The 24,016-nt window shown below is 42.4% G+C and overlaps 1 protein-coding gene across 16 annotated transcripts in view; it reads left to right on the top strand.

The window, feature by feature from the left end:
* The window catches only part of cast (calpastatin), a 38,196-nt gene that overhangs the window by 8,956 nt on the left and 5,224 nt on the right, over nucleotides 1–24,016 (top strand). For 6 of the 16 annotated variants that reach the window (XM_028970998.1, XM_028970992.1, XM_028971001.1 and 3 more), the window contains 24 exons: nucleotides 12,889–12,948; nucleotides 15,707–15,775; nucleotides 15,983–16,027; nucleotides 16,592–16,699; nucleotides 16,841–16,885; nucleotides 16,997–17,095; nucleotides 17,231–17,311; nucleotides 18,109–18,159; nucleotides 19,675–19,758; nucleotides 19,868–19,930; nucleotides 20,321–20,380; nucleotides 20,624–20,716; nucleotides 20,940–21,017; nucleotides 21,146–21,250; nucleotides 21,345–21,461; nucleotides 21,539–21,658; nucleotides 21,950–22,021; nucleotides 22,213–22,251; nucleotides 22,349–22,453; nucleotides 22,571–22,687; nucleotides 22,992–23,111; nucleotides 23,381–23,461; nucleotides 23,598–23,702; nucleotides 23,885–23,977. In XM_028970998.1, coding sequence (XP_028826831.1) covers nucleotides 12,889–12,948; nucleotides 15,707–15,775; nucleotides 15,983–16,027; nucleotides 16,592–16,699; nucleotides 16,841–16,885; nucleotides 16,997–17,095; nucleotides 17,231–17,311; nucleotides 18,109–18,159; nucleotides 19,675–19,758; nucleotides 19,868–19,930; nucleotides 20,321–20,380; nucleotides 20,624–20,716; nucleotides 20,940–21,017; nucleotides 21,146–21,250; nucleotides 21,345–21,461; nucleotides 21,539–21,658; nucleotides 21,950–22,021; nucleotides 22,213–22,251; nucleotides 22,349–22,453; nucleotides 22,571–22,687; nucleotides 22,992–23,111; nucleotides 23,381–23,461; nucleotides 23,598–23,702; nucleotides 23,885–23,977 — 2,010 coding nt within the window. Of the gene's footprint in view, nucleotides 1–3,978; nucleotides 4,137–12,888; nucleotides 12,949–15,706; nucleotides 15,776–15,982; nucleotides 16,028–16,591; nucleotides 16,700–16,840; nucleotides 16,886–16,996; nucleotides 17,096–17,230; nucleotides 17,312–18,108; nucleotides 18,160–19,674; nucleotides 19,759–19,867; nucleotides 19,931–20,320; nucleotides 20,381–20,623; nucleotides 20,717–20,939; nucleotides 21,018–21,145; nucleotides 21,251–21,344; nucleotides 21,462–21,538; nucleotides 21,659–21,949; nucleotides 22,022–22,212; nucleotides 22,252–22,348; nucleotides 22,454–22,570; nucleotides 22,688–22,991; nucleotides 23,112–23,380; nucleotides 23,462–23,597; nucleotides 23,703–23,884; nucleotides 23,978–24,016 lie in introns of those variants that run through there. The other 10 variants (XM_028971000.1, XM_028971002.1, XM_028971003.1 and 7 more) reach the window with 7 other exon arrangements.

Raw genomic sequence — 24,016 nt, 5'->3', positions numbered from 1 at the left:
TTGAAATCCCTGAAAATATGAACTCAGTAATCAAACTGGCCACATGGTAAGCAGTGTTGTTGCCTCACACCTCCAAGCTTGTGGACCTCAGCTTTTTATGTGATGTGGGTTTCTTCCATGAGATCCAGCGACTTGGTGTATTAACCGTTCATGGATAGTGGTTGCGACCGAGTGTTTTCTGCCTTCACTAACAGCAGACACTGGACAAGTCCTCCAGAGTCCACTTAGAAACCCGTTTCACGCTCGCTCCCATACGACTTGCATTTCATGGATTGCTGCAGAAGGCAAGAAGTTTGTGTTTGTGTTGAGAGAGCATCTTGTTTTTTTTCTTCCCTTGCTTTGAACCTGCTGAATCATGGCAATATGAGATATTTGGATTATGTTGCAGTTCTGTTGCAATACCACTAATGCCAACTGGAGCTGTTTCAAAGTGTTTCCACTACTCTTGCTAGACGCAGAGAAAATTTGCGATTACAGCACGGAGCTTGTAAAAGTCAGACAGAGATGCATAGCTGGGTAGGGAGAGGGGAGAAAAAAGCGTGGCGTGTGCAGCCGCTGATCATATTGTAGGTGACGGGTCTGTTTCGCTCTGTGGGTCCATTCTGGTGTGATCTGAATGAAGCTGACAGAACTGATTTTTGTTCTGGTAAACAGGACAGGTACATTCCCGTTCATTACTGGATGGGGCTTGACCCCAGAGTGAGTGTGTGTGTGTGTGTGTGTGTGTGTGTGTGTGTGTGTGTGTGGAGATACACTTCTCACATAATCACCAGTGCAAAGGTGACTGAGATTCTTTGTTTATTTTTAGGGTGGTGTCTAGTTTTAAATCTTTCTGAGGTGTGTATGTGTGTGTATGCATGTGTGTTGATCTGATGTGGAAATAGAACAGCATTGGAGAGATTCTTACATTATTAAATAAAGGCGCAATAGTAACTGGCATTCACTGGCAGTCAAACGCATTTCATTATTTTTTGCATTAGGGTCTTGAGTAAAATACACTAGTACACAAATACACTTAAAATTCTGACTATCTTCCTTTTTAAAAATCGTAGACTAAAGCACCTTCCCACCCGCACCTTTGGGTGTGTTGGGAGACGTGTAGCACCAGTCAGCCTCAGATAAAATAAAAAACAGATCTTAGCTATATTTCTGACTTACTGTACTTAACTTTTATAAAGCTCTGTAAACCACAATAACAATGAGCAGATTTTATTCAAACTCATATAGCTGTTTGTCCAACTTTTGTGTCTTAATTTTAGTGAGGGTTCTTGCATTTGATCCACATTAAATTTGCATATGAAGTAGCTGCTAGGAGATGACACAGAAAAACATCATTCTATAGCGGTGAACTAATAATTCACTGATTGCAACGGAGAAACCCTCCCAGGACTTTTCCTCAGACCTCTTACATCATTGCTTATTAGATTAGTGGATGTCTCATCTGTATGGCCGGGGCCTTGTTTCATGTTTGATGGTGTATTAACAGATGAAGATTGCCTAGTAACAAAAACATAGTGACATTTCCCTAAAAATGCAACGTTCCTCTGTTCTCAGCTCCACCTCAGTGAAGCATAAGCTGATCATGCACTCATGTCTCTCACACACACATGCACAAACACACACACACACACACACACACACACACATGAGCACACACATCTGTCAGCAATCTTTCTCTGTTTGACGCACACCCCAAAACTGTCCTCTGTGACCTCTGTGATTGACATGGTGGGTCTGTGTTAATTCTCTGTTGATGAATTAGTTGATGAGTGTGTCCACTCTCTCACTCTTTTGGTTCTGGATGGTTCTGCTGAAGGTCTTCTCTGAAGTTGCCACACAGGCCAGACTTGGTGTTGATGCCCGAGTGTGATAACATCGCAGTCCGGCTGTTTTTGTTTGCCTTTTTTGGAAACTACTGGGCTTCCGAGATGTGATGGCCACGCTCCATTTATTCAGTTCTGAAATGCCTTGCATACTTAAGATGTCCACCAGCAATGCTATCTTTTCATTTTTGGAACCATGTTTTACTGTTAACAGGTAATCAGGGGTGAAAGGGGGCAGTACAATCGTGGACTGAATGAATGTTCAGAACCTCACCATTCCATCTGAAAGAGACTTTAATCTGTTGATAAGCATGTAAAGCCACTCACTGATTAATTTTGGAAAAAAAATGTTGCTCTGCTGGTTTCTTCTGGAAGATAAAGAGACATACAGGCATATAATGGGGAAAAAGTGGGTGTCTGAACTACTGCTTTTAAATAGGACACACACACACACCCATATGTGGCTCAGTGTACCTGACGCATATGCCCACAGTCAGAGCCATTGTGGACGTAATGTGATGACATGCTGTAACTAAGAAACACACGCATGCCTCAACATATCTGCAGCGATAGCACACAACACCTAAAAGAGTAAAATTCCCATTATATCAATTACAAAACATGGAGAAATTGAGACGGCTCCACTCTTTTACTGAAGGAATGCCTCACTGATCCCCTTTCACTTACACGTGTTACCACTTTTTAAAGCCAGTCTTAGATGTTATGTTCACTTCATGCCCTTTGAACCTTTGCCAATGGTTTTGGTACAACATTCAGCTGGCTGGGTCTGTCTGGGGTTATCTTCTTGTCTGGAGGTGTAGAATAGGCTACACCTTTTATCTCCGGAAGTCTTATACTGCTGATTATCTCATCATATTCAATTTGGGTAGCTGTACATAATGTGCGATTCGAACCCACAGTACCCAAGATAAGACAATCAGAACTTTTATGTCACACCACGCAAACTCTAGCCCCAAACTCCACACCTGAATCTACCGCCTTTAAATAGATACCGTGCCGCACGGTGGCCTCACACCTCCAAGGGTGTGAGTCTGAATCCCGTCTTGGACCTTTCAGAGACGTCTTTTCATAATAGAGCTGCTCTTATAAGGTTCCTCTTCTCACTGGCACAGAGTATTATTATTTAGCAATTTCTTTGTCTCTATAAATTGAATTGTTGAAGCTATATTCTGGATTTTGTATTATTTTCTTTTCAATATTTTATGCTGGCAGATTGTTTTGTGGCCCAGAGGGTAACAAAGATGACCAAGATGACCACCAAATAGTTTCATATCCTGTTTTAAACCACCGTGAACCTTGACCTAGAGGTTCTCCGGGGTGGAATGTCCCGTATCTGGTGGTTGTAATGATGCTTTGTTTCGAACACCAGAGGGCACTGTTACGAGACCTTCCGAATAACCATGTTTTAAAGTTCTTATCGCCACGCCTGCACCCAACCAGTGATGCCATTGTCACGTGATCATGTTCATCACATGTTGCAGTCCACACCTGACTCCAGGGCTCTGAGGTGGTAGAGGCTGAGAACGGCCCTATTGTGTCCACACTCTGAGCTCCGAAACCGGGCCTGGCTACTCTCCAGCTCCCTCAGGCAGTGGGTGTGGTGCGGTGCAGTGCGAAGCAGGCCTCAGCCTGCAAAGCTATAATATTTTGGTTTGATTTTGAAATTTTATTTGCACTTGGTTTCTGATCATATTACTTCTCTTTCACTCCAGCCTTTCCTTTTTCTCCAATGTTCTCTCTGTCTCTGTCTCTCTCTCTCTCTCTCTCTCTCTCTACCCCTTGATCTGTGTGGTTGCTGCTTAAATTCCTTTGCAGTGAGTGTAAGACACACCCTCTCAAGCTGTTGTGTTGACAACAGTGCACCCCACCTTCTCTCCACCTCTCTCTTTCTCACTCTTCCTCTTCCCTTTACGCTGTTATGATGTTTCTTTTTCACTCTGTGAACAGACCGCTGAGATCCGTGTTGGTGCGTGATCTGCAGCTGACGTCCCTTCTCCCCCTGCGTACAGCCGCAGCCTGCTGATGTATATTTTCCTGGCTGGCGTTAGGCAGTGGGCGGAATCTAGCCTCCCCACAGCCAATCAGCTACGACTGCCCCACTGCATCATGGGAGAATCTGGGGTGTGGTTTAGGATCCTCTCTCTCTCTCTACAGGGTGTGTGTGTGTGTGTGTGTGTGTGAGTGACACTCTGTCTGATCCAAAGTATTGAAGTAAATTTGCAGTGAGTCTTCCTCAGGTGTGGACTGCACATACGCATACGAGGGATCCAGCACACAGTCTCTGCCCCGATGGTACGTACACGCACAAGGCTGTGGTTTCCTTTTCTGCTGGAGGCCGAGGCTCCTGGCGTAAGTGCGTACGAATAGTGTAGTGTGTGAGATTAGTTCCTGGCGCATGTCTAGTGAATGCCGAAAGCCATTTTCTGTTTAATTGCTACTCTGGTGACGGTCAAACGCACTGTTCTTTGGTCCCGCAGGCATGGGGCACTTCACCATAAAAAAAAAGCTCTACTGGACGGGCTGTTTGGTGCTACGCTTGGAAAAGTCCGCCTTTCGGTGTGGTCTGCTCATAAGGTTTTATAGGTTAAGGCATCACGGAATGTACAGATCTAATATGAACTGTATCGCAGTATGGTGACTGTAGCCCTGTGAGTGATTGTTTCTTGTTCTTCTTCAATCATACAAATAAGCACATTGTTGACAGAGGCTACAGGGTTGCATCCTTTTTGCATCCATTAAGAATGCAGTTGATTGGCACCGCAGGCGAGGCTGGGCCATTTAAAACACGTTCTTTCCAACTCTTGCGTAAACCTGAGCAGTCAATTCAGTTTTGCTGAAGGTAGGCAAGCAGGCAGGCCTTCTGGCAGAACGTCGGCAGGTATTTCAGAAAGATATCATCACCAAACATGGAGAACACGACATACAACTTTCCGCCGGCATCAACAAAACTAACCAACCAATGGAAATCACTGTGTCATTTTCATTACTTTGCTAGACGCTGGGTTGTGTTCTTTTAGCCTGTGATTAGACCAGAAGGCTGCGATGGTCAGTTTGAATGGTTAGGTGAGATAAGACATTTGGAGAGGAGTAGGCTATGAGTTTAGAATGTTTTTGACCATGGATTCTTATGTATGTATGGTGTGAGATTGTATGGTCAAATTAGTTCGTTTTTGGGGGTCACAGGCCCCTGCTGCAATGTTCCAAATGCCCACATTCATTACAGCGGGATTACGCATTCGAATCCCGACGTGGCTATTTACATTTTTGCATGGTTTTAATTATCATTATCAGTCCAGAGTGTTCAATACCGCATTCATTCTTTCCTGCCCTGCCTCACAAGTGACTTGTCTGGTTTGTGCTGAAAATCAAGGAGGGTTTTTGCCTGCCCGCCCCTGTCTGTCTACATTACTGCCAACGTCCATTCCCTGAAAAGCACTTGATCGATGCAAGCCAGTCAGCGTTCACGTTGGCATATGCGAGCTTTAGCATTAGCACTGTGTGTTGGAGTTTTTGTGGTGGGATGGGTGGTGCCCTAAACATTAGTCATCGTTCCTGTGGGAGAATGGGGAATGAGAGAAATAAATCTGCTGGGTTACTGATGTACAAATCAACACGTAACACTGTAACCGAGAACAGTTTCTCCTCTGAAACGGCCTGCTTGATATGGCCTTGTGCTTGGCTGCAGTTGTTGTGGATTTAATGTTTCTGTGTGTTGCCACAGGTATGATGATCGGAGTGTGTGCTGAATCTTTGTGGCTTTTGCTCTTCCCGGCATGGAGTTTAACAATGAATTGTAATATTATCGGTTGTCTCCATGGTATCTATGGGATTCTTAGAGGCCACCAAGATGTGACTGTGAAACTCTATGTATCCTGTGCAGCAACAACAGTTGTGAACTACATCCGTGGAAGATTCAGTGATTCAAAATAGAAAATGTACTGCCCATACTGGTAAAAGTATCTGAACCAATAATAGCCTATATGTAAAACTCATGTTAAAACTCCCTGGGCGCCTGTCATGGCTGCCCACTACTCACCAAGGGTGATGGTTAAAAGCAGTGTGCTGTGCTGCAGTGTTTTACAATGACAATCACTTCACTTTCACTAAAATTTGTTCTTCCTCACCTTTGCACCTTCCAGACAACCTTGCTAGAGGTGTCCTCAGCCAGAAGTAGTTTTCATCCCAACTCACTTCTAACTAGGGTGCTTATTTCCTAGTATAATATCTAAGGAAAGGGAACCATGCAAAAGAAAATCAAAGGTGTGTAGAAATTACCAGGACAGCAATATTTGAAGAAATTCAGTTACTAGTATAAAAATTATATTTATAAATTCATTCTAATTATTGCATTGCATATATAAGCATTGCATATAATTTGCTATAAAATGTATTGTGTGTTTAGCACTTGTTGGCCCCTTTGCCTTCATGCTGCGGTCCAGCTCACCCCCAAACCATCTGGATTGGGTTCAGGTCCGGTGACTGTGGAGGTCAGGTCTCCACTTTTTGTTAAGTACATAACTCAGATGTGTTCATTCATAGTTTTGATGCCTTCAGTGAGAATCGACCATGTAAATGGTCCTGAAAATAAAGAAAACACATTGAATGAGAAGGTGTGTCCAAACTTTTGGCCTGTACTGTATATGCAGAAAATAGTAAATAGAAAATGTACTGCCCATACTGGTAAAAGTATCTGAACCAATAATTCCCTTATGTAAAACCTTTTAGCCTTTTCGGTTACTAAAACGCCTCTTGAAATCACATCTTTTTAATTTTACCAATGCTGGAAACACAAATTCCTGAAGAAATTTTAATGGGCCTATTTGGGCGTTGTCTGCAGGAGCAGGTGTTCCTAGTCAATTGATGGTTTGTGATTGGGTTGTATGACAAGGTTGCTAAGGATTTTTTTAGGAGTTTGCTAGGGTTTATGCAAGTTCATGTATTAAGAGTTTGTGTTCAAAATAGATTCCCATTTCATTTTTAGGCTTGATAGATAAGCATGATTCATAATACCAGAGTATTATATATAACTTTATATATATATAGAATATATACATAATAATATAATATAATATAATAAAGTTATATTATATTAACTTTAATTACAACCTAATGGAAAATAATGAGCTCCATTGTTAAATGTGAGTAGTGATTGGTTGCAAACAATAACCATATTTGTCATTTATTTTCTTTGATACTGAGATAAATATGATGTATGTTATGAATCACACCTTTACATCAGGTTGATCAATTTGACAAAACAGATAACAGATGGTTAACAACAATTGAATTTGTAATGAGCAGTTGTCCAATCCAATAATCTTTTAGGTGATAGGATCTAGGCATTCAGGTAACTGTTAATATTAGACGTCCAGAACAAAATATGAACATTTGCATGTTGTATACGTTGTAGAATTCCAGGTAGGTGGTGGCCATGTCCGTAAATCTCTGTTTATTTGCTTGAAATGTGTATCAGTCCTCCTCTGGTGGTTGTTGGTTACTGGTTACTGTTGTTTGCACAGGATAGACCTCCCTTATGCTTTGGTGGTCTCTCAGAGTACAGTTGTATTATTCCCATTTTTCACCACCACTATAAAACACGATTGCACGTTGGTGTATTAGAACGTATCCACCTAGTACTCTGTCCGTGGTCAAACATTGAGAAAATCACAAGGGTGTTAAACCAGACCGAGCAGTTTGCTTAATGCACCCAAACCTGTCTTCAATCTTAACACAGAGGAACACACCTTCACTTCTGTCTTTATTGTCTCTCTTTCTAGGAATGATCGCTTGCACCACCCAAACTACCTGGCCACTTAAATGTTGTAATGTTGGAACCCTTTATCATTGCACATTTTCTCCTGCTCATGCAATTTCATTCAAACCTCTAAATATGCAGTTGGCCTTAGCACCTTAACAAGGCTGTCTGCCTTTTTAATCAAATAATATTTGGGGGGATATTTGTAAAAATATTGTCAGGTTGGATTGCAGGTAACATTTTCAACACATTATACTCAAGGGTCTGTTGTGACTTAGGTGTTGCTGAGCACATCCACATTCTCGCGATGATGGGATGGGTCTGAGTTGAAGCTGAAAGTGCTTTTCTCTTTCTTTACGCAATCAGAATATTTTTCTCTCGCTCTCTAATTCGGCCTACAATGCCTTATGGCATCAAATAGTTTGGGCAATAATTGTTAGGCAATTTTTGAATGAACAAAACATTTTTTACCATCTGGGATTGTGCTTAAAAAGGGACAGTGGTGGATGCCTAGCGGTGAAGGAAGCGGCCCCGTCAGAAGGTTGCTGGTTTGAATCCCGAACTGCCAAGGTGCCACTAAGGTACCACTGAGCAAAGTACTGTCCCCACACACTGCTCCCCGGGGGCCTGTCATGGCTGCCCACTGCTCACTATGGGTGATGTTTAAAAGCAGAGGACACCTTTTGTTGTGTCACCGTGCACTGTGCTGCAGTGTTCCACAATGACAATCACTTCCCTTTTCACTTTTGCTTACAAAAGAACAAGACTGAGTGAAGTATCTCCTGAAGTCAATCAACAAACCAGGTTAGAGGGCAACCTGGCAAGGTTCTTTTAACTTTAGAGTCAAGGGCCATGGACAAAAATGTCATAAGATGTAGTCAGCCAGTGAAAACTGTTTCTTAAACCATGCCAAGAGTTGAAAGGATACCGAAATTCACAGGTCTCACACTCTGGAGTGTACATTGTAGGATGTGTCTATAGGTTACAAGGGTTTCAAGGTTACTGGTCAAAGGTTACAAGACCAGACCTTACAAGACCAGAAACATATTGTTTTGACCCATCTGGCCCATTTCTAGATCTAACACTAATGCTATCATTAAGGCACTCCTCCAGCCTAGACTTGGCCCTGCAGTGATGTGGTGAAGCTATGACCTGTGACTGCTTTTCATGCCTGAACCTGTTTTTCTGTTGCTTAAAGAGGAATTTTTATTTTTGTTACTCTTCACCTTGTGTCAGGAAACTACTGTCATTTTGTTCGGCACAAATGCAATGATTCGAGGGCCTGCCTACCTGGGCAGGTGCAGTTGCAGTGGTTTATTTTATAGCATTAACAGAAATTAGCCATTGATAGTAGAGGAATTGAACTGGTACACATGTTTTGTGTGTTAAAGGGCCGATAAACCTGCAATGAACTGGTTCTCTGCCGAGGGGAATGTTGCTGCCTTGCACTCATCAAAGCCTCCCTAAGACTTAAAAGTGGTCAATAAAGTTGTTTTAGAGAACCTCATATCATTTTGAAAACAAAATTGGGTCAGTGGTGGCCTAGCGGTTAAGGAAGCGGCCCCGTAATCAGAAGGTTGCCGGTTTGAATCCCGAGCCGCCAAAGGTACCACTAAGGTGCCACTGAGCAAAGCACCGTCCCCACACACTGTGGCTGTGGCTATCATGTGGCTGCCCACTGCCACCAAGGGTGATGGTTAATAGCAAAGGACATTATTGTATGTTTGAATTACTGCATATATTGCATTGCAAATATAAACATTGCATATAATTTACAATATACTGTATGAAGTATAATGACCTCCACCATTTCAGATCAGTACAGAAACAGGAAGCGTTGGTAGGTTATGGTGACTCCACTTCCTCCAACACCCTATTTTTACCCTGATTAAACAGCGAGAGAAAAAGCTGGAAGGAGGTCAACGGGGACTTTGCCATGTCAGCAGCTCAGTATAGTAACATCACATCACATGTAGCTTCTGGACAACATCATTCTTAATATCAAAATAACAGCCCTGCCATCACGCGCGCACCCACACACACACACACAGAAATCTAGAAGGCAAGGCTGCTCGCCATGTGTGCGGAGTGTTCTTATCAAGCTGGAATTTTTGCTAGCTTTCTGTTTGGGTTGTAATGGAAATTTGGAAGCCATATGTATAATGATGAACTTTTTTAGTTTAACCTCTCTATGCTTATTTCTAGTACCTAAGTCACAGATATTGACAGATACATGCACACACATGCACACACACATGCACACACACGCGCGCACACACTCTGTTTTTTCCTTGTCTTGTGTGTGTATCTTTTTCTTCTCTTAGTCTCTTCTCTTACTCCTCTGTAAATAAAACACTAGATGTATTACCCTGTTGAGGACTAGGACAACACACACACACACACACACACACACACACACACACACAAACTGTTGTACAGCATCTTCAAATAATTATCGTCACTGTCATAACAGAGTAGGTTGCCTCATTGGTGTAAAGTCTCCACATATGTCATAGTTTAGTAATTAGGATAAAGTGGCTGAACACACCCAGGCAGAGATTCTGTTCTGTTCCTTGCAACTCATTGCTACTGTCTGGGTGTGTCTCTGGCCACAGAATGGCATTTACAAAGTTACTGACGTCTGACATGATTAACATGCTGCCTCCCTCACCTAAGGGCCCTTTTTACCTGCGTTGTTCCTGCTTGTCCATTTCTATGGACTTACTGGATGTGAGGAATAAATTTAGAATGATGCAACAGTGTCAGGTGCTGTGCATCTTCCTCTTCCACACAGACCTCCTGCATGTCCTCTCTCACCACATCCATAAACCTTCTACTAGGCCTTCCTCTTTACCTCTTGGTAGCTCCATCCTCAGCATTCTTCTCCCAACAGCTCTCCTCTGTTTATATGAACATCATTACAAAGCTACTATTTGATCAGAATCATGCCATACTGGTTTGAACAAAACAACTTTGTGTTTGTCAGGAGATTTAAACTGGTTCTACTGGTCAGGTAGGTCAGTGCAGTAATGGGAACAACTGATGAAGGCATAGACCAGTTCTTTATCCTAATGCAGACTCTCAAAGACTATAAAGCTTCCCAATAACAAATACCTGCATTGTATGTGGATCTGATCAACTGAGTTGAGTTGCATTGGGTTAGAAGATCTCAGCATGTGGTGGTATATCGTTATATTAATGTAAATTATTACACATCTGCACAACATTTATTAGAACAGCCTTTTTATTAACTAAACAGGTCGCCCGGATTATATAACATCCTGGGTGTTTCCTGCTTATGGCAGCAGCCACAGCTGTAATTGGAGGGAAGTGCCCCGGTCTGATGTAACACACACTTTACAGAGATATTTCCCACATTCAGTTAAATACTATCTTCAAGAACCTCAAGAAAGGCACAACCAATTCACTGTGTTTGTAATGTGTTGCCATGGTGTCAGACACATGAGTTGTCTCTGGCGTATCCTGTAGTGTATGTGTTTGTTTAGGTATATGGATGGGTGTGTGCAGGGTGCAGCATGGCCCCTTATATAAAATACATTTGTGGCTAAGTTGCTTAGCGCTATTTGCTAAATGTTGCTCTTGATCAGTAGTGTAAGGCCATAAATGTTCATGTGATTTAAATTATTAAATATAGAATACACACACACACACTCAAAATAAATTAAGTATTGTACAGTAACATATTTTATTGTAAAAATTGTTGTCAGAACCATACTGAATTTAATCAGATAAATACACATGGACAAACTAAAGATGAAACACAGTAAAATAAATTAATATGAATTATTAAATTAATTCTTTATTAGTAATTAATTATTAGTAAAATAGATATGTTTTTATACCTTTGCTGTTATGGATAGGACTGCATGTATTGTGTACTTACCTCACTAAGTCAAAGGAATTTGCAAATTCATATTAATTGTTGATAATAATAATAATAGTAAATTAATTGTGGACAGTAGTGGCCTAGCGGTTAAGAAAGTGGACTTGTAATAACAAGGTTTTGAGTTTGAATCCCAAGCCGCCAGGCTGCCACTGACTGACCTTGGAGCAACGGGTAACATTCCCACACACTGCTCTACACTCGCGAATAAAAATATGCACTGAATAAAGCCAAAAAATTATAAAAAAATTTTTTAACCCAATGCTTGTGTTGCAGGCTCAAAAAGTGGGTGTGCTTTACCCCTTTGTTTTTATTGGTTGTGCATTAATGAGTCACAATGGCAGAAGTCAAGCAACACTAAAGCTCAACAACAACTCAAGAAATAGAATTCCATTCCACCCCCACCTCCCCTTCCTGCAGTGTTGCCAGATGTACGAAAATTCCAAAAATCCCATAATGTACGATCATTTTAGCACTAATAGTAAAGCTTTGTCGCTGTTGCACGGCGTGTAGGGACTCATTCTGCACACCACACAGGTAGAGGCGCTGTTCTGCCCAGAGGTGGTTTTTACAAATATTCTGTAGGTAAAGGTTGTATTAAACACTTCAGTTTGCACAGACTATGATGGTATGTCTAAGCCGTCTTACAGATTTACAGGATTTCAGTTTTGCAAGAGAAAGGCAGTACTGTTCAAAGTCATTAGTAAAGCAAGAGAAAGACGGTTTATTGTTTCTCTACTTGCAACAGTTTATATGATAGTTACTTAAAAGAATGAGCATATGTATTATTTCAAAGATGGATGTAAGGTATCCATGTAGAAAGTTATGTGAAAACTGTGGGATATTTTTGACCTTGCATGATAACCAACAATGCATTTCAGACAATTTTGCAGATTATATCATGTATAAATTTCTTTTATGGGTGGACCCAAAGGCATTGTCTGCAGTAAAGCGTTTCAGTCAGTCATGAGGACCAATGGGGCAGCAACATGGTGGCTTTCGGAGTCCTCATGCACGCACATGCATGGAACCGATCGGGCAAGCGGTACCGATTGGGTACTGACCGGCACATCTCGCAATTGGATGGTGCCCCTTACTCCCCCGCAAATGGGCAATAGAAAACCGATCAGTGCCCATGCAATCCCAAAAATGCACTGTCATGTCGGGGCAGCATGTACAACTGCGTTTTATGGCCACTGATTTAAAAAAATTATAATAATTATATTATAATTATAATAATTTTGAGAGTAAAGTCCATGTCGCCCATATCAAAAAAACATCACTGGAGTTCTGGTGTGTTCGTTTGGCTTGTAAACTTTTGTTAAAATGGTGTTGCATTGGTGGAATATGTCTGAAAATCACTCTCTTTTTTCCTTTCTGTCTAGTCTCAAGCGAAGCAGGTCACGTCTACAACAGAGGCCTCGGCTAAGCCTGCTCAGTATGAGGTACGTTCCCTATCATGTCCCTCTGTATCACTCCAAGTTCTACCCTTCCTTCCTCTCCCTCCTTTCAGCCTTCTTTCTTTTTTCCACCTCTCTCCATCTCCTGTCCTCCATTGTCTATGGTTTCCTGCTGGTTTGGAATCTGGATTGGTGGTCCTTTTTGTTTTCCCACTTCTCATGGTTGTGTGTTAATGTGTAATTCTGTAAACCTTGAAGGCCAAGTAACCAGCTTCCTTCTGTTCAACCATGTGGCAATCTCTTCAAAGCACTCACACAAGAGGAGTGATAAAATTACCCATAAATATACCCATTTATATTTTTAATGTTTCTCATGCCCACGTGTAGGCAAGCGTTACACGTTACACTTTCATACACATATTTTTAACTCTAGAGACCAAATCTAAACAGTGTTTGGGGTTTGGATTTGGCTTTGAGATAATGATAGGAGATATTAGTAATTATTCATTAGAACTTTGCATAGGCTAAACACTGAATTATTTACATTTATTATCCTGCTAGGAGCATTATACTGAAATGCTTCAGCAGCCACGACCCTGATTAGGAATAAGAGGGATATTAAGTGAGTGAGCGACTATAGTGATGAAAAACTGTGTATGTGCTGTGTTTACATGCGTTCCTGTATAAACCTTGGGTGGGACAGTAAGAAGTAGGAAAAGAAAACACACTGTTTCCTTCTATTCAGTCACGCCAATGGGCATTTCTGGACTAATTTGCCGGTTTTGGTACGCTTCAGCTCTAGTTTACCAGACATAACAAGTGAAGGGACGCTCTTTGTCCTGCAGCTGTTTGTGTGTACGCTTTGTGCCTGCGGATGGTTGTGTTTGAGTGGCCAAGCATCTCACACCAATTTGATCACTGCATCTGTAATGGTTTTATCACCAGTTTGTGACTGTGTGTTCTCTCACAGTGACACAGCAGCGTCATCTGGACTCCTTGTGTTTTTGGATCATAGAAACTTTGAAAAAATTAGCCATTGCTTTTGTAATATTTGTTTATTTTATTCTGTCTTGTTCAGAATTTTGTTAAAGAGTGCCTGTGAAAAGCACTGAATAAATGAACTTTACTTACTTGCTTATTTACATACTCAGACCCAGACTAGTTAAAAATAATATAACCATGGAATTTTGCAGGCTGAACCGGATGCCGGTTCGAATCCCGAGTCGCTAAGGTGCCACTGAGTGAAGCCCCGTCCCCACACACTGCTCCCCGTGCGCCTGTCATGGCTGCCCACTGCTCACCAAGGGTGGTGGTTAAAAGCAGAGGACACATTTCGTTGTGTCACCGTGTGCTGTGCTGCAGTGTTGCAACATGACAATCACTTCACATATGTTATCATAAGATGGTGGCTTCTGCAAGGAAAGCCTATTGACTGGATGTATTGACTACATCCTGTAATGGACTGGATTCCTGGAATGTTTTTATGACCACAGGCTGGTGGTTTTGCCAAACACACGCAGACACTGCCAGCCCAGATTTACGGTTCTGTTGCTGAGCATTATGGTTGGTTGAAAAGCTTTTCAGTACATGTAAGACAATTAAGCATTAAACTGTATTCCTTTTGCCCGGCCAGTCTCTACTTAATTCCCACTGTTTTGTTAGGGGGTTTCCATGGTGTTATCTTGGTGAACTCTGGATATCTCCAGGTCATCAATGGGCTTTTTAGTTTGTGTGTGTGTGTGTGTGTGTGTGTGTGTGTGGGGGGGGGGGGGGGGTACATTATACCAGTAAAACATGCAGTGGAATAGGGGTTAGAATTGCATGGAACATCAACTGCGGGTGTTGCTGACACAGATTAGGAAAAAAAACACTTTCCTGTGGCCAAAAATATTTGGGAGATTCAGTTGATTATATGTGCTTTGAAAAGGGTGCAATATGAACACAGATAGAATAATATATATTATCTTCGATCTTGCCTATGGTGGTGAAGTTGTAATGGAAGAGACTGATTCTGTGGACAGGTGCACTTTATACAAGTTGACATTACGACTATGTGTGATTGATTGATTGATTGATTGATTGAATTCTGGCTAGGTTCTGTCTTATTTCATTCAGTGACATACAGCTAACTTTTATGTAATGTGTTTGCTTGGATTTTTGTTTGATATTCTGTCTCTAATAAAATGTAAGCAAAATTGGATCTTGGAATTTGACCTGCTGAGAAGGCTTCTAAAACAGGGCATTAACAAAAAGTAAAATCGGTTCCCCGGTGTCCCTGAGGAGACGTAAGATGGATTTCTAATGTCTCATGTTGTCAGTGTTTGACAGACCCCCTCTGCATTTTAGGAAAAAGGTGCACCCACTGCAGGTGCAGGATCCAAACCCCCAACCACAGGTACCACAGCCATGACCCATAGTGCCTCCGATGGTGGGAGCTCTAAAGCAGTCACCTCCATGCAGAAAGAGCCAGTTAAAGGCACCCCAGAGGTACAAGGGCCAAACTTGCCCAGGTCGTGGCCATACTGCATGGTTCTGTCATCTGTGGTTTGGTTTTCTCATCATCGTTCCTGACTGCAGGCAGATTGTTTCATTCTTCTTGTGACGGACCGAGTTGCTGAGTGGAGTTTGTGTTGTTTTTTTGCTACACACTTGCTACCTTATTAGTTGCAATGACCAGTTGTTCTTCTAGTTCATGGTTCTGGTGAACACTATGCCTTCCGTTCATCCCACACAGCCGGGACATGATGTGTGCCTAGCCTGGACAATCTTTTGATGAAACTGCTGCTGATTTATTGGCTTACAGGACAAGAATGTTTCTTCCAAGCCGGGAGTCACCCCTGTTCCCCCAGGTCCCAGTAAAGCTGTTCCAAAGGTATCAATACTCCCCTCAGACGTGGCTTCCAGTTGTCTTTGTGTATAAGCTGGTCACTTTGTACAATGGAGAGGACGAATGCCAATCATTCATACTCATTTTACTTGTGTCCTGGTGGACATATATACATGTTTTGGTCTGTCTGTTGCCACTCTATTGTGTGTGTTTGTTTCTATTTGTCCATCAATTTTTGTCTATTGTTTTTAGACCACTACAGCTCAGTCTCCACAAAACCCTCCTGAAACCACCAAGGTAGACAGAATTGTTGAGAAATGTTGATCTTTTATCCTTCTCTCTATTGGATTTTTACTTCTGTGAGAAACATCTTTCTCACCACCTTTTTCTGAGATGTTGGCACTGGGGTTCAGAGGGTTTATCTAAGTTTTGCTGGGTTTCTGGCATGTACTAACATCTCATCCACAGCTTCTTCACCACCCCCCCCTATGGATTGTTCATTCCATTCTTCCTTCTGTTGTCTCCTCCAGGCCATCTTGAGAAAGGGCTTTGGCTTATTACAGGTTCAGCTTGTGGTTTGTGGCTCTTGTCATCTTTGGTGAGGAGTTCGGCTCTTTCAGCTTTTACTGAGGTTCCTTGATCAGTCTTACTTGCCTTTTGGAGGATTTCAGTGTCATCAACGATGCTTTTTTTGCTCTGCAACTGCTCTATCTGTGCAAAATAGTTTTGCACCCCATTCCGTCTGCAAATCACAAAATCACAATGAGATTTTCTTCATGTATCTTTTACCTCACCTTTCACACGGTGTTGATTAAAACCCTCAACCCTCAGTCTCCTTAAATGCACTTATGTCCCTTCCAGACCACGCCCATCACTGCCAGCCAATCACAGCCAGTCAAAAAAGACACTGCAGGAGTGAAAGTGTCTGGAGATGTAAAGGGGCAGGATACCAAACCCAAAGACACCAAGGTATAGAATTAACCGCACGCGGTGTATCTGGGTTGGTAGTTTGAGTTGTTTATGACCTTCAGGAAGTTCAGGCGTGAATGTGACATGAATCCATTTATTATCAGACAGGACTGCTGATAATTATTTTTTGTCTAACCCCAGGTGCAGACGGAGGTAGCTCCACCTAAAGCTAAAACCAGCAAACCGGTCAGCATCTCCTCTTTTTCTCTGTCTTTGGGGGTTTCAGTTTCAGTTTATTAGTGTTGTGTGTGTGTGTGTGTAGCTGATTTGTGTGTTTTGGTGTGTGTGAATGTTTAGGCAGCAGATGTTGACCCGTTCGATGCTCTGGCTGGGAGTCTCCCCACAGAAAATGTTGTTGCCACTCTCCCTGTGTACACCGGACCAGAGGTCAAAGAGGTTAGTGTGTGTGTGTGTATGTGTGTGTGTAGGTGCATGTGTCATGCATTTAATTCCTGTGCAGATGAAAAGTTGCATGTTAAATGATGTTGTGACAGTGTGACGTCTGACCATGCATGTGTGTTTGCCTGTCAGTCGGGTATAGTCTCAACGAAGAGTGTGATATGTGGGGACAGAGATGACACGCTGCCACCAGGATACAGACATGAGGACCTGGTCAGTCCACAACCTCATTGATGTTCTTCCTCCAGCTACCTTTTTCCAGTTTTAATCTTTCTCCCCAGACTTGTTCACTTGATCTCTTCACATTCAGTGACTCTGTCTACCTTCTTCTGAGCCTCGACCTCTTATGTGTTAAATGTAGTAGAGCTGCACATTGGTTTCAAAAAAGGGGGGTTGTGTTTATTTTGGGCAGATACTGCATTTAATGTGATTCCTGAAAAATACGAATCTCAGTAATTGGAGTATTATATTATTAGTATACATGGCCAGCAAAAATTTGAAACAAATTGTGCAGCTCTATATTTACACAGGGTATCATGCTACCTGTCAACTGTGCCTGTATTCTTTTGGAATTGTGCTTTAACTACAGGAGTATTTAGGAGACATCTACCAATACAAAAACTCACAGGCACCATTAATTCATGCTCCATATCACTGGCATTAGGTGGTTATTATACTATTATTATAGTATATATACTATATTAGATTATTATACATCTCACCGCTGCCAGTAAGCAACATATTGTTTCCTCGGGTTTCAAAGTTCTTGCAAAAGGAATCCCAAAGGATAGCTCAGCCAGCAAAGCAGGTGTAGAATAGAAATCTTCTGCGATGTGGGAAATTGCCTAGAGGAAACAACAGGGTCATTGCTCTTTAGTCAATGCTGCAATTCCTAGCAAGTTTATGTGTCATCATCGTGTTGTCTGACAATCGCCAGTGACTTTCCATAAGCTTCCTCTTCAACTTTTTCCCATTACATTTCTTTATTTGTCTACCTCTCTATATTTCAGGAGAAGAAATCTGCTGCTGCAAAGCCTGAACCTGTGCCTCAAGATGTTCCGGTGAGAAACGTTTGTGGAAACATGTCGGTAATTCTGTGTAAGAGAAGTGTGGTAAACTTTTGTTCTGCCTTTAGAGTCTGAACCTTCACTAAAGATTATATTATATATATGTCTATGACCTATTCTTTAAAATAGACAAAAATGCATGGATACACTAGCCACAGCATCTAAAGTGTAAAGAGGCAGTGGTGGCCTAGCAGGTAAGGAAGAGGCCCCGTAATCAGAAGGTTGCCGGTTTGAATCCTGATCCGCCAAGGTGCCACTGAGCAGTCCCCACACACTGCTCCCCGGGCGCCTGTTATGGCTCCCCACTGCTCACCAAGGGTGATGGTTAAAAGCAGAGGACACATTTCATTGGGTGTGCTGTGTGCTGTGCTGCAGTGTTTCCCAATGACAATCACTTCACTTCAATTCACTTAAAAAAATTTCAAATGAAACCAGTCTGAAGGGGCAGTGGTGGCCTAGCGGTTAAGGAAGCGGCCCCGTAATCAGAAGGTTGCCGGTTCAAATCCCGATCCGCCAAGGTGCCACTGAGCAAAGCACCGTCCCCACACACCGCTCCCCGGGCGCCTATCATAGCTGCCCACTGCTCACTCAGGGTGATGGGATAAATTCAGAGGACAAATTTCACTGTGTGCACCGTGTTCTGTGCTGCTGTGTATCACATGTGACAATCACTTCACTTAAAAAAGAAAGTGTAATTTTATAAGTTATATATGACTTATAGTTATATGATTCAGTCTATAGGGATGGTTATTTTTTCTTTTTTTTAAATAACACACACACACACACTCCATGAAAAATGTTGCACTGCAGAGTGATATGTTGACTGTGCAAACATCTAGTGACCACACCCGCACACACACTTCTCTCACTGACATTCCAATTAGCTGAACTAACCTGAACACCACACACATACACATATACACAGTCTATACACACAGACACAATTTAGCAGATAATCAGTAGACCAGGAGTTGTTGTGAGATCATGTACATGCTGACCTTTGGTCCACTGAAGTCCACCAGTCTTGGTGAATCTGGAGGTCACTCTGGCCTGCAGTTAAAACTGTTGCCATGTCATTTTTGGGCCAGGCTGGGTGGAATGTTGTGGGCGTGTCAGTACTTTTCCTGCTCTGACACATGTTTTCTGTTACGCACACTCAGCACTGGAGTGCTGGGTTCAGGCGCCACCTAGAGATCAGATTGCACATTTAGGATGATATTGGAGACCATGTGTAGTGTGTGTATGTGTGTGTTTCATTATCCTGTCGTGTCAGAGTAACTTCGCAAAGAACATGGCCTGTCTCTTTCCTCAAATATAAATTCAGTGTAGCAACTCTTTACAAATGCTTTCTACCCTCTGTATTGCTTTAGACAGGGTTAGGATGACTATTACAAGACAGAAGAGTAGAAGAGTGATATTTGTATTTATACGAAAAAATGTGTTCAGGTTGTGACACTACATGGGTTTTTAATATGTGTGTGTTTGATTAGCAAGTCTGTTTTACTGCAGAAACCCTTGAGCACAGACGAGGCACTGGACTCACTCTCTGCTGGCTTTCTGTCTTCAGCACCAGCAGCCCCAAAGACAGAGACTGTAAACTGTCCCACCACACACACACACACACACACACACTCACACACATATCTTGTTGCACCAGAGTGTGTATGCATTGAGATTTGATGTCTCTCTGTTGGTCCATTAGAAGCCTGCTCCCACTACCAGTCCTGCAGTCTCCAAGTCTGCTGCCCAAACCAAAGAAGAGCAGGTAACCCCCCTCGGTCTCAACTCCAAATCACACACTGATTGTTTAATGCTGTTGAATGATATTAAGACATTCTTCAGTTTAGGTTTAACCAGCTCCTTTCCATCGACCAACAGTAAATGTACTTAAAAGATGAGAGGCCTTATATTTGCACTGATGAAGTTCCCATTTTAAAGCATTTATCAGACACCCTTATCCTTATACAGGGACAGTCCTCCTGGAGACACTAGGTTTTGCTCAGGGACAGTAGGACACCAGGCTACTACCACTCATGATAAGATAAAGCAGATCAACATCACAATCCCGAGAGTGTTAGTGCAGCGATACCACAGTTAACCAGTTATTAAGAAGATAAATACTTTATTCTCCACTTTTTTTCTCTCTGTCCATTAGAAGCCAGCCATTTCTGCCCAGCCTGTGTACAAGCCTGCTACCCAAGTGAAAGAAGAGCAGGTTACATCTCTATCTTCAGTGTTTACACAATACCATTTATTTATCAGTCCACAATAATGATAATGTTATAATAATAACAGTTATTTATCAGTTATTTGCATTCTGAGGTCTCTAGAGATTAAAATACAGGCAGTCTCACTCACACACACACATACACACTCATACAATTCAGTTACATTGTTACATTGAGTTACATCTTTCATTAAAAATGAAGTTAATCTCTTTCTCTTCTGTGATTTACAGAAGCCAGTGGTTTCTGCCTCCGCGACTGTATCTAAATCATCTGCTCCCCCTGCAGCTGAACAGAAAGCTAAAGTAGACACTAAAGTAGAGAAGGTAAAGCTCTGAGAAGATATACGATACTCTGTTCAGAGTCTATCAGTACCTCTCTTCAGTCTTTTCAACCTTTTCAGGTCAGCTCTGTTTAGTTCGGTGGAGTTGGTCCACCCCACATTCATGTTAATGCCAGGCAGACTGCAACACGTGAACCTACCGTTTAGTAACCAACTGAAATAAGTCATGTCTGTAATGTAACTCCCCTCTTCTGCCCCTCCCTCAGAAAGCAGAAGTTTCTGCCACAGCACCAGTGACTAAATCAGCTGGTCCCCCTGCTGAGAAGAAGTCCAAAGTGGAAAAGGTAGATTCCACAGTCCTGGTACTATAAACAACTGCCTGTAAATGGTTTAGTGAATGTGTTTCCAATGGAGATGGAACAAATTGGGACACGCTGCACCATTTCATATTATCTCTGACTTGCTCTATCAGGGTGACTCCGTGTCTCTTGATGCCCTTGAAGCTCTGGGAGACACACTAGGATCAGCTGAACCAGTACCAGAACCCCCCAAAGTTCCACCTGAATGTGAAGTTAAGGTACTCAGTAAAACGCAAGATGACTTAACTGAATTCGATCTGTCAAGTCAGCTCCAAATGGAATCAGTTATCTGTGTATGTGTGTTTCGTGAAGGAGAATAAGTCGAAGTCTGAAAAGGGTGTGAGAGTTGGTGAGAGGGAGGACTCTCTTGCCCCAGAGCACCGCTTCAAGGACAAGAATGGGAAACACCCACCTCCCCCTAAAAAGGAGGTGAGACTGGCCGTTCCTACAGCCTGTTATAAATCATTGGACATGATCTGTAATAAATTAACAACTTACTCCTCCAGCCCTCCCTGGATCCATTGGAAGCTCTGGACATCCTCTCTGGAGACTTTACTAGTTCTTCAGCAGCTCCTGCGGTCCACACACTCCCTAAAGGAGCCACACCCTCAGCCACTGCGGGAAAGGTTAGCCCCACCCATGTACTTCACTTAGTCAGAAGTCTGAAACACATGATAATCGGTTGAATAATACATCTAATGTGTTTAGAAATGCATTGCTCTCCAATGGTCCAGACATTTGTGCAAAACTAACAAAAGTCACTGAACTGTGCACTACCGAACTCTATGTAGGTGAAGAGCAAATAAACAGGAAGAAATACAAAAAGTCAATGGCCAGAGTTTGCATATAAATTATTTTAAAAGTCTATTTATATCGCTGCCTGTACTTTCTTTGTCTCCACCTTATCCCTCTCACAGTCTACAGCACAAGATCTGTCGGCTATGGATTCCTTGGCAGGAGATTTTGTGGCTCCATCACAGACAACAAAGGTGTCCAATATATGTGTGTGTGTGTGTGTGTGTGTGTGTGTGGACACAGGTAGACACTTTTGCTAGAGCTGCAGAGAAAGTAATTTAAAATCCAGAGATTGACGAATATTAGCGAATATTCATTGCTCAGGACCTGTCTGCTTGTGTTGTCAACTTGCCTTAATAGATTCATAATTTTGCCCCACCCATAGATTTCTTCATCAGCTCCACCAGCCACTAAATCTAATGAGGTAAAATCCTCCACATACATGTTTTTTTTTTATACATATGCGTTTTAATGTGCTGTTCAAAATCAATGATAATTGAATCTCTTCTTGTCTCTATCAGGGTGCCTCCATGTCTCTGGATGCTCTTGAAGCACTGGGAGACTCACTGGGATCCGCTGAACCAGTACCAGAGGCACCTAAAGTCCTACCCAAGGACATGGTCAAGGTACTGAGCCCCTTACCTTGCTGTCAACATGGGTGCTTTTCCCAAAGATCTCATAGCAATGCCATTTGAATGCTACATGTCTCTGTGTGTGCATTATTTGTGATCTTTGTCATGCAGGAGGAGAAGCTGACATCTAAAAAGGGAGTGAGAGTTGGGGAGAGGGAGGACAGCCTCCCACCAGAGTTCCGCTTTAAGGACAAGGACAACAAACACCCACCTCCCCCGAAAAAGGAGGTAAGAGGTCTAGGTATTCAGATTTTGTTTTGCACGTACTCGACTATGTACTAAAGACACATATCACACATGGGTAGTACTGAGAGACAAAGACTAGACACGACATAGAGGCATACATACGCATAGTGAAGACAATCATGTCAGTCAGGGGACAATAAGACAAGGTTGGGGCAAATGATTAGCCAAACAAGCATTTCATTATTAACCACATAAACTGATATTAACTTATTTCATACTAACATACATATATTTTGCCAGGTTTGTATAACCAGAAATAAAAAGTATTAACTGATGTCTCCTCCAGCCCTCCCTGGATCCATCTGAAGCTCTGGACATCCTGTCTGGAGATTTTACTAGTTCTTCTGCTGCTCCTGTTGTCCAGGCCACCCCTAAAGTGGCCACACCCTCAGCTCCTGTTAAACAGGTTGGCAACACCCGCCCATCTTTCATCCGACTGTCTACCTTTCCAACGCCCTATTCCCCTTTTTTCTGTCTCAGTCACACCCTGTATGCAAAGTATATTTTAGGCTCATGGGATTTGCTATCAACGGATAGTAACAGTCGTTTTCTTTACCAGTTCAAGTATCAGCTTCTTCCTCACAAGAAAAATTGATTATTAATTATTAACTGTCCAGAAGTGTTGATGTATTGTTTTACACATTTCTCTCTCTCTCTCTCTCTCTCTCTCTACAGGCACCAGCTGGTGATGTAGTCTCTGCTGCTGCTGCTCCTGCTGCAGTCAAGTCTGCACCCCCAGCTAAAGCTGAGAGACAGGTGCAAATATTTAAAAGTTCTAGCGACTTAACATTTCCCTAAAACACTGATGCGTTACTTAGACGTAGATTTGCACTTGCATTCCCACAATGACCTGTATTATTAAAAATGTGTGAATGTTTGTGCGCGCATGTAGGTCTCCCAGGGAACCAGCGCAGCACTCGATGCTCTCTCTGACACCCTGGCAGACAAAAGCCCAGCACCGGCCCCTGCTCCTGTCCCAACTAAAGACCTGGTCAAGGTGAGACACCCACAGTGCTGCTGTCATTCCCTTTACCTGATCAAACTTCAAAAGACAAGAACATTTTCCACAGTAACTCATAGTAATAACTACTGGTGCAATTGCATCAGGTCTGCGTTACTGTTATTATTAAGTAATTTCATGTTATTTACAGCTGTGACTCTGTTACTCCTCTGTCTCAGGAGAAGGAAGCACATGAGGAGAAACTTGTGAAGACAGGCGAGAGAGATGACACACTCCCAGAGAAGTTCAGGCCTACAGAGAAGGATCTGAAGGTGAACACATACATAGACACACACTGACTTTAACTTGCA

Source organism: Denticeps clupeoides, chromosome 3 (assembly GCF_900700375.1).
Source record: "Denticeps clupeoides chromosome 3, fDenClu1.1, whole genome shotgun sequence".
NCBI classification, from domain to species: domain Eukaryota; kingdom Metazoa; phylum Chordata; class Actinopteri; order Clupeiformes; family Denticipitidae; genus Denticeps; species Denticeps clupeoides.
The sequence above is the reverse complement of the archived record's forward strand: the minus strand, read 5'-3'. Positions and strand labels throughout refer to the sequence as shown.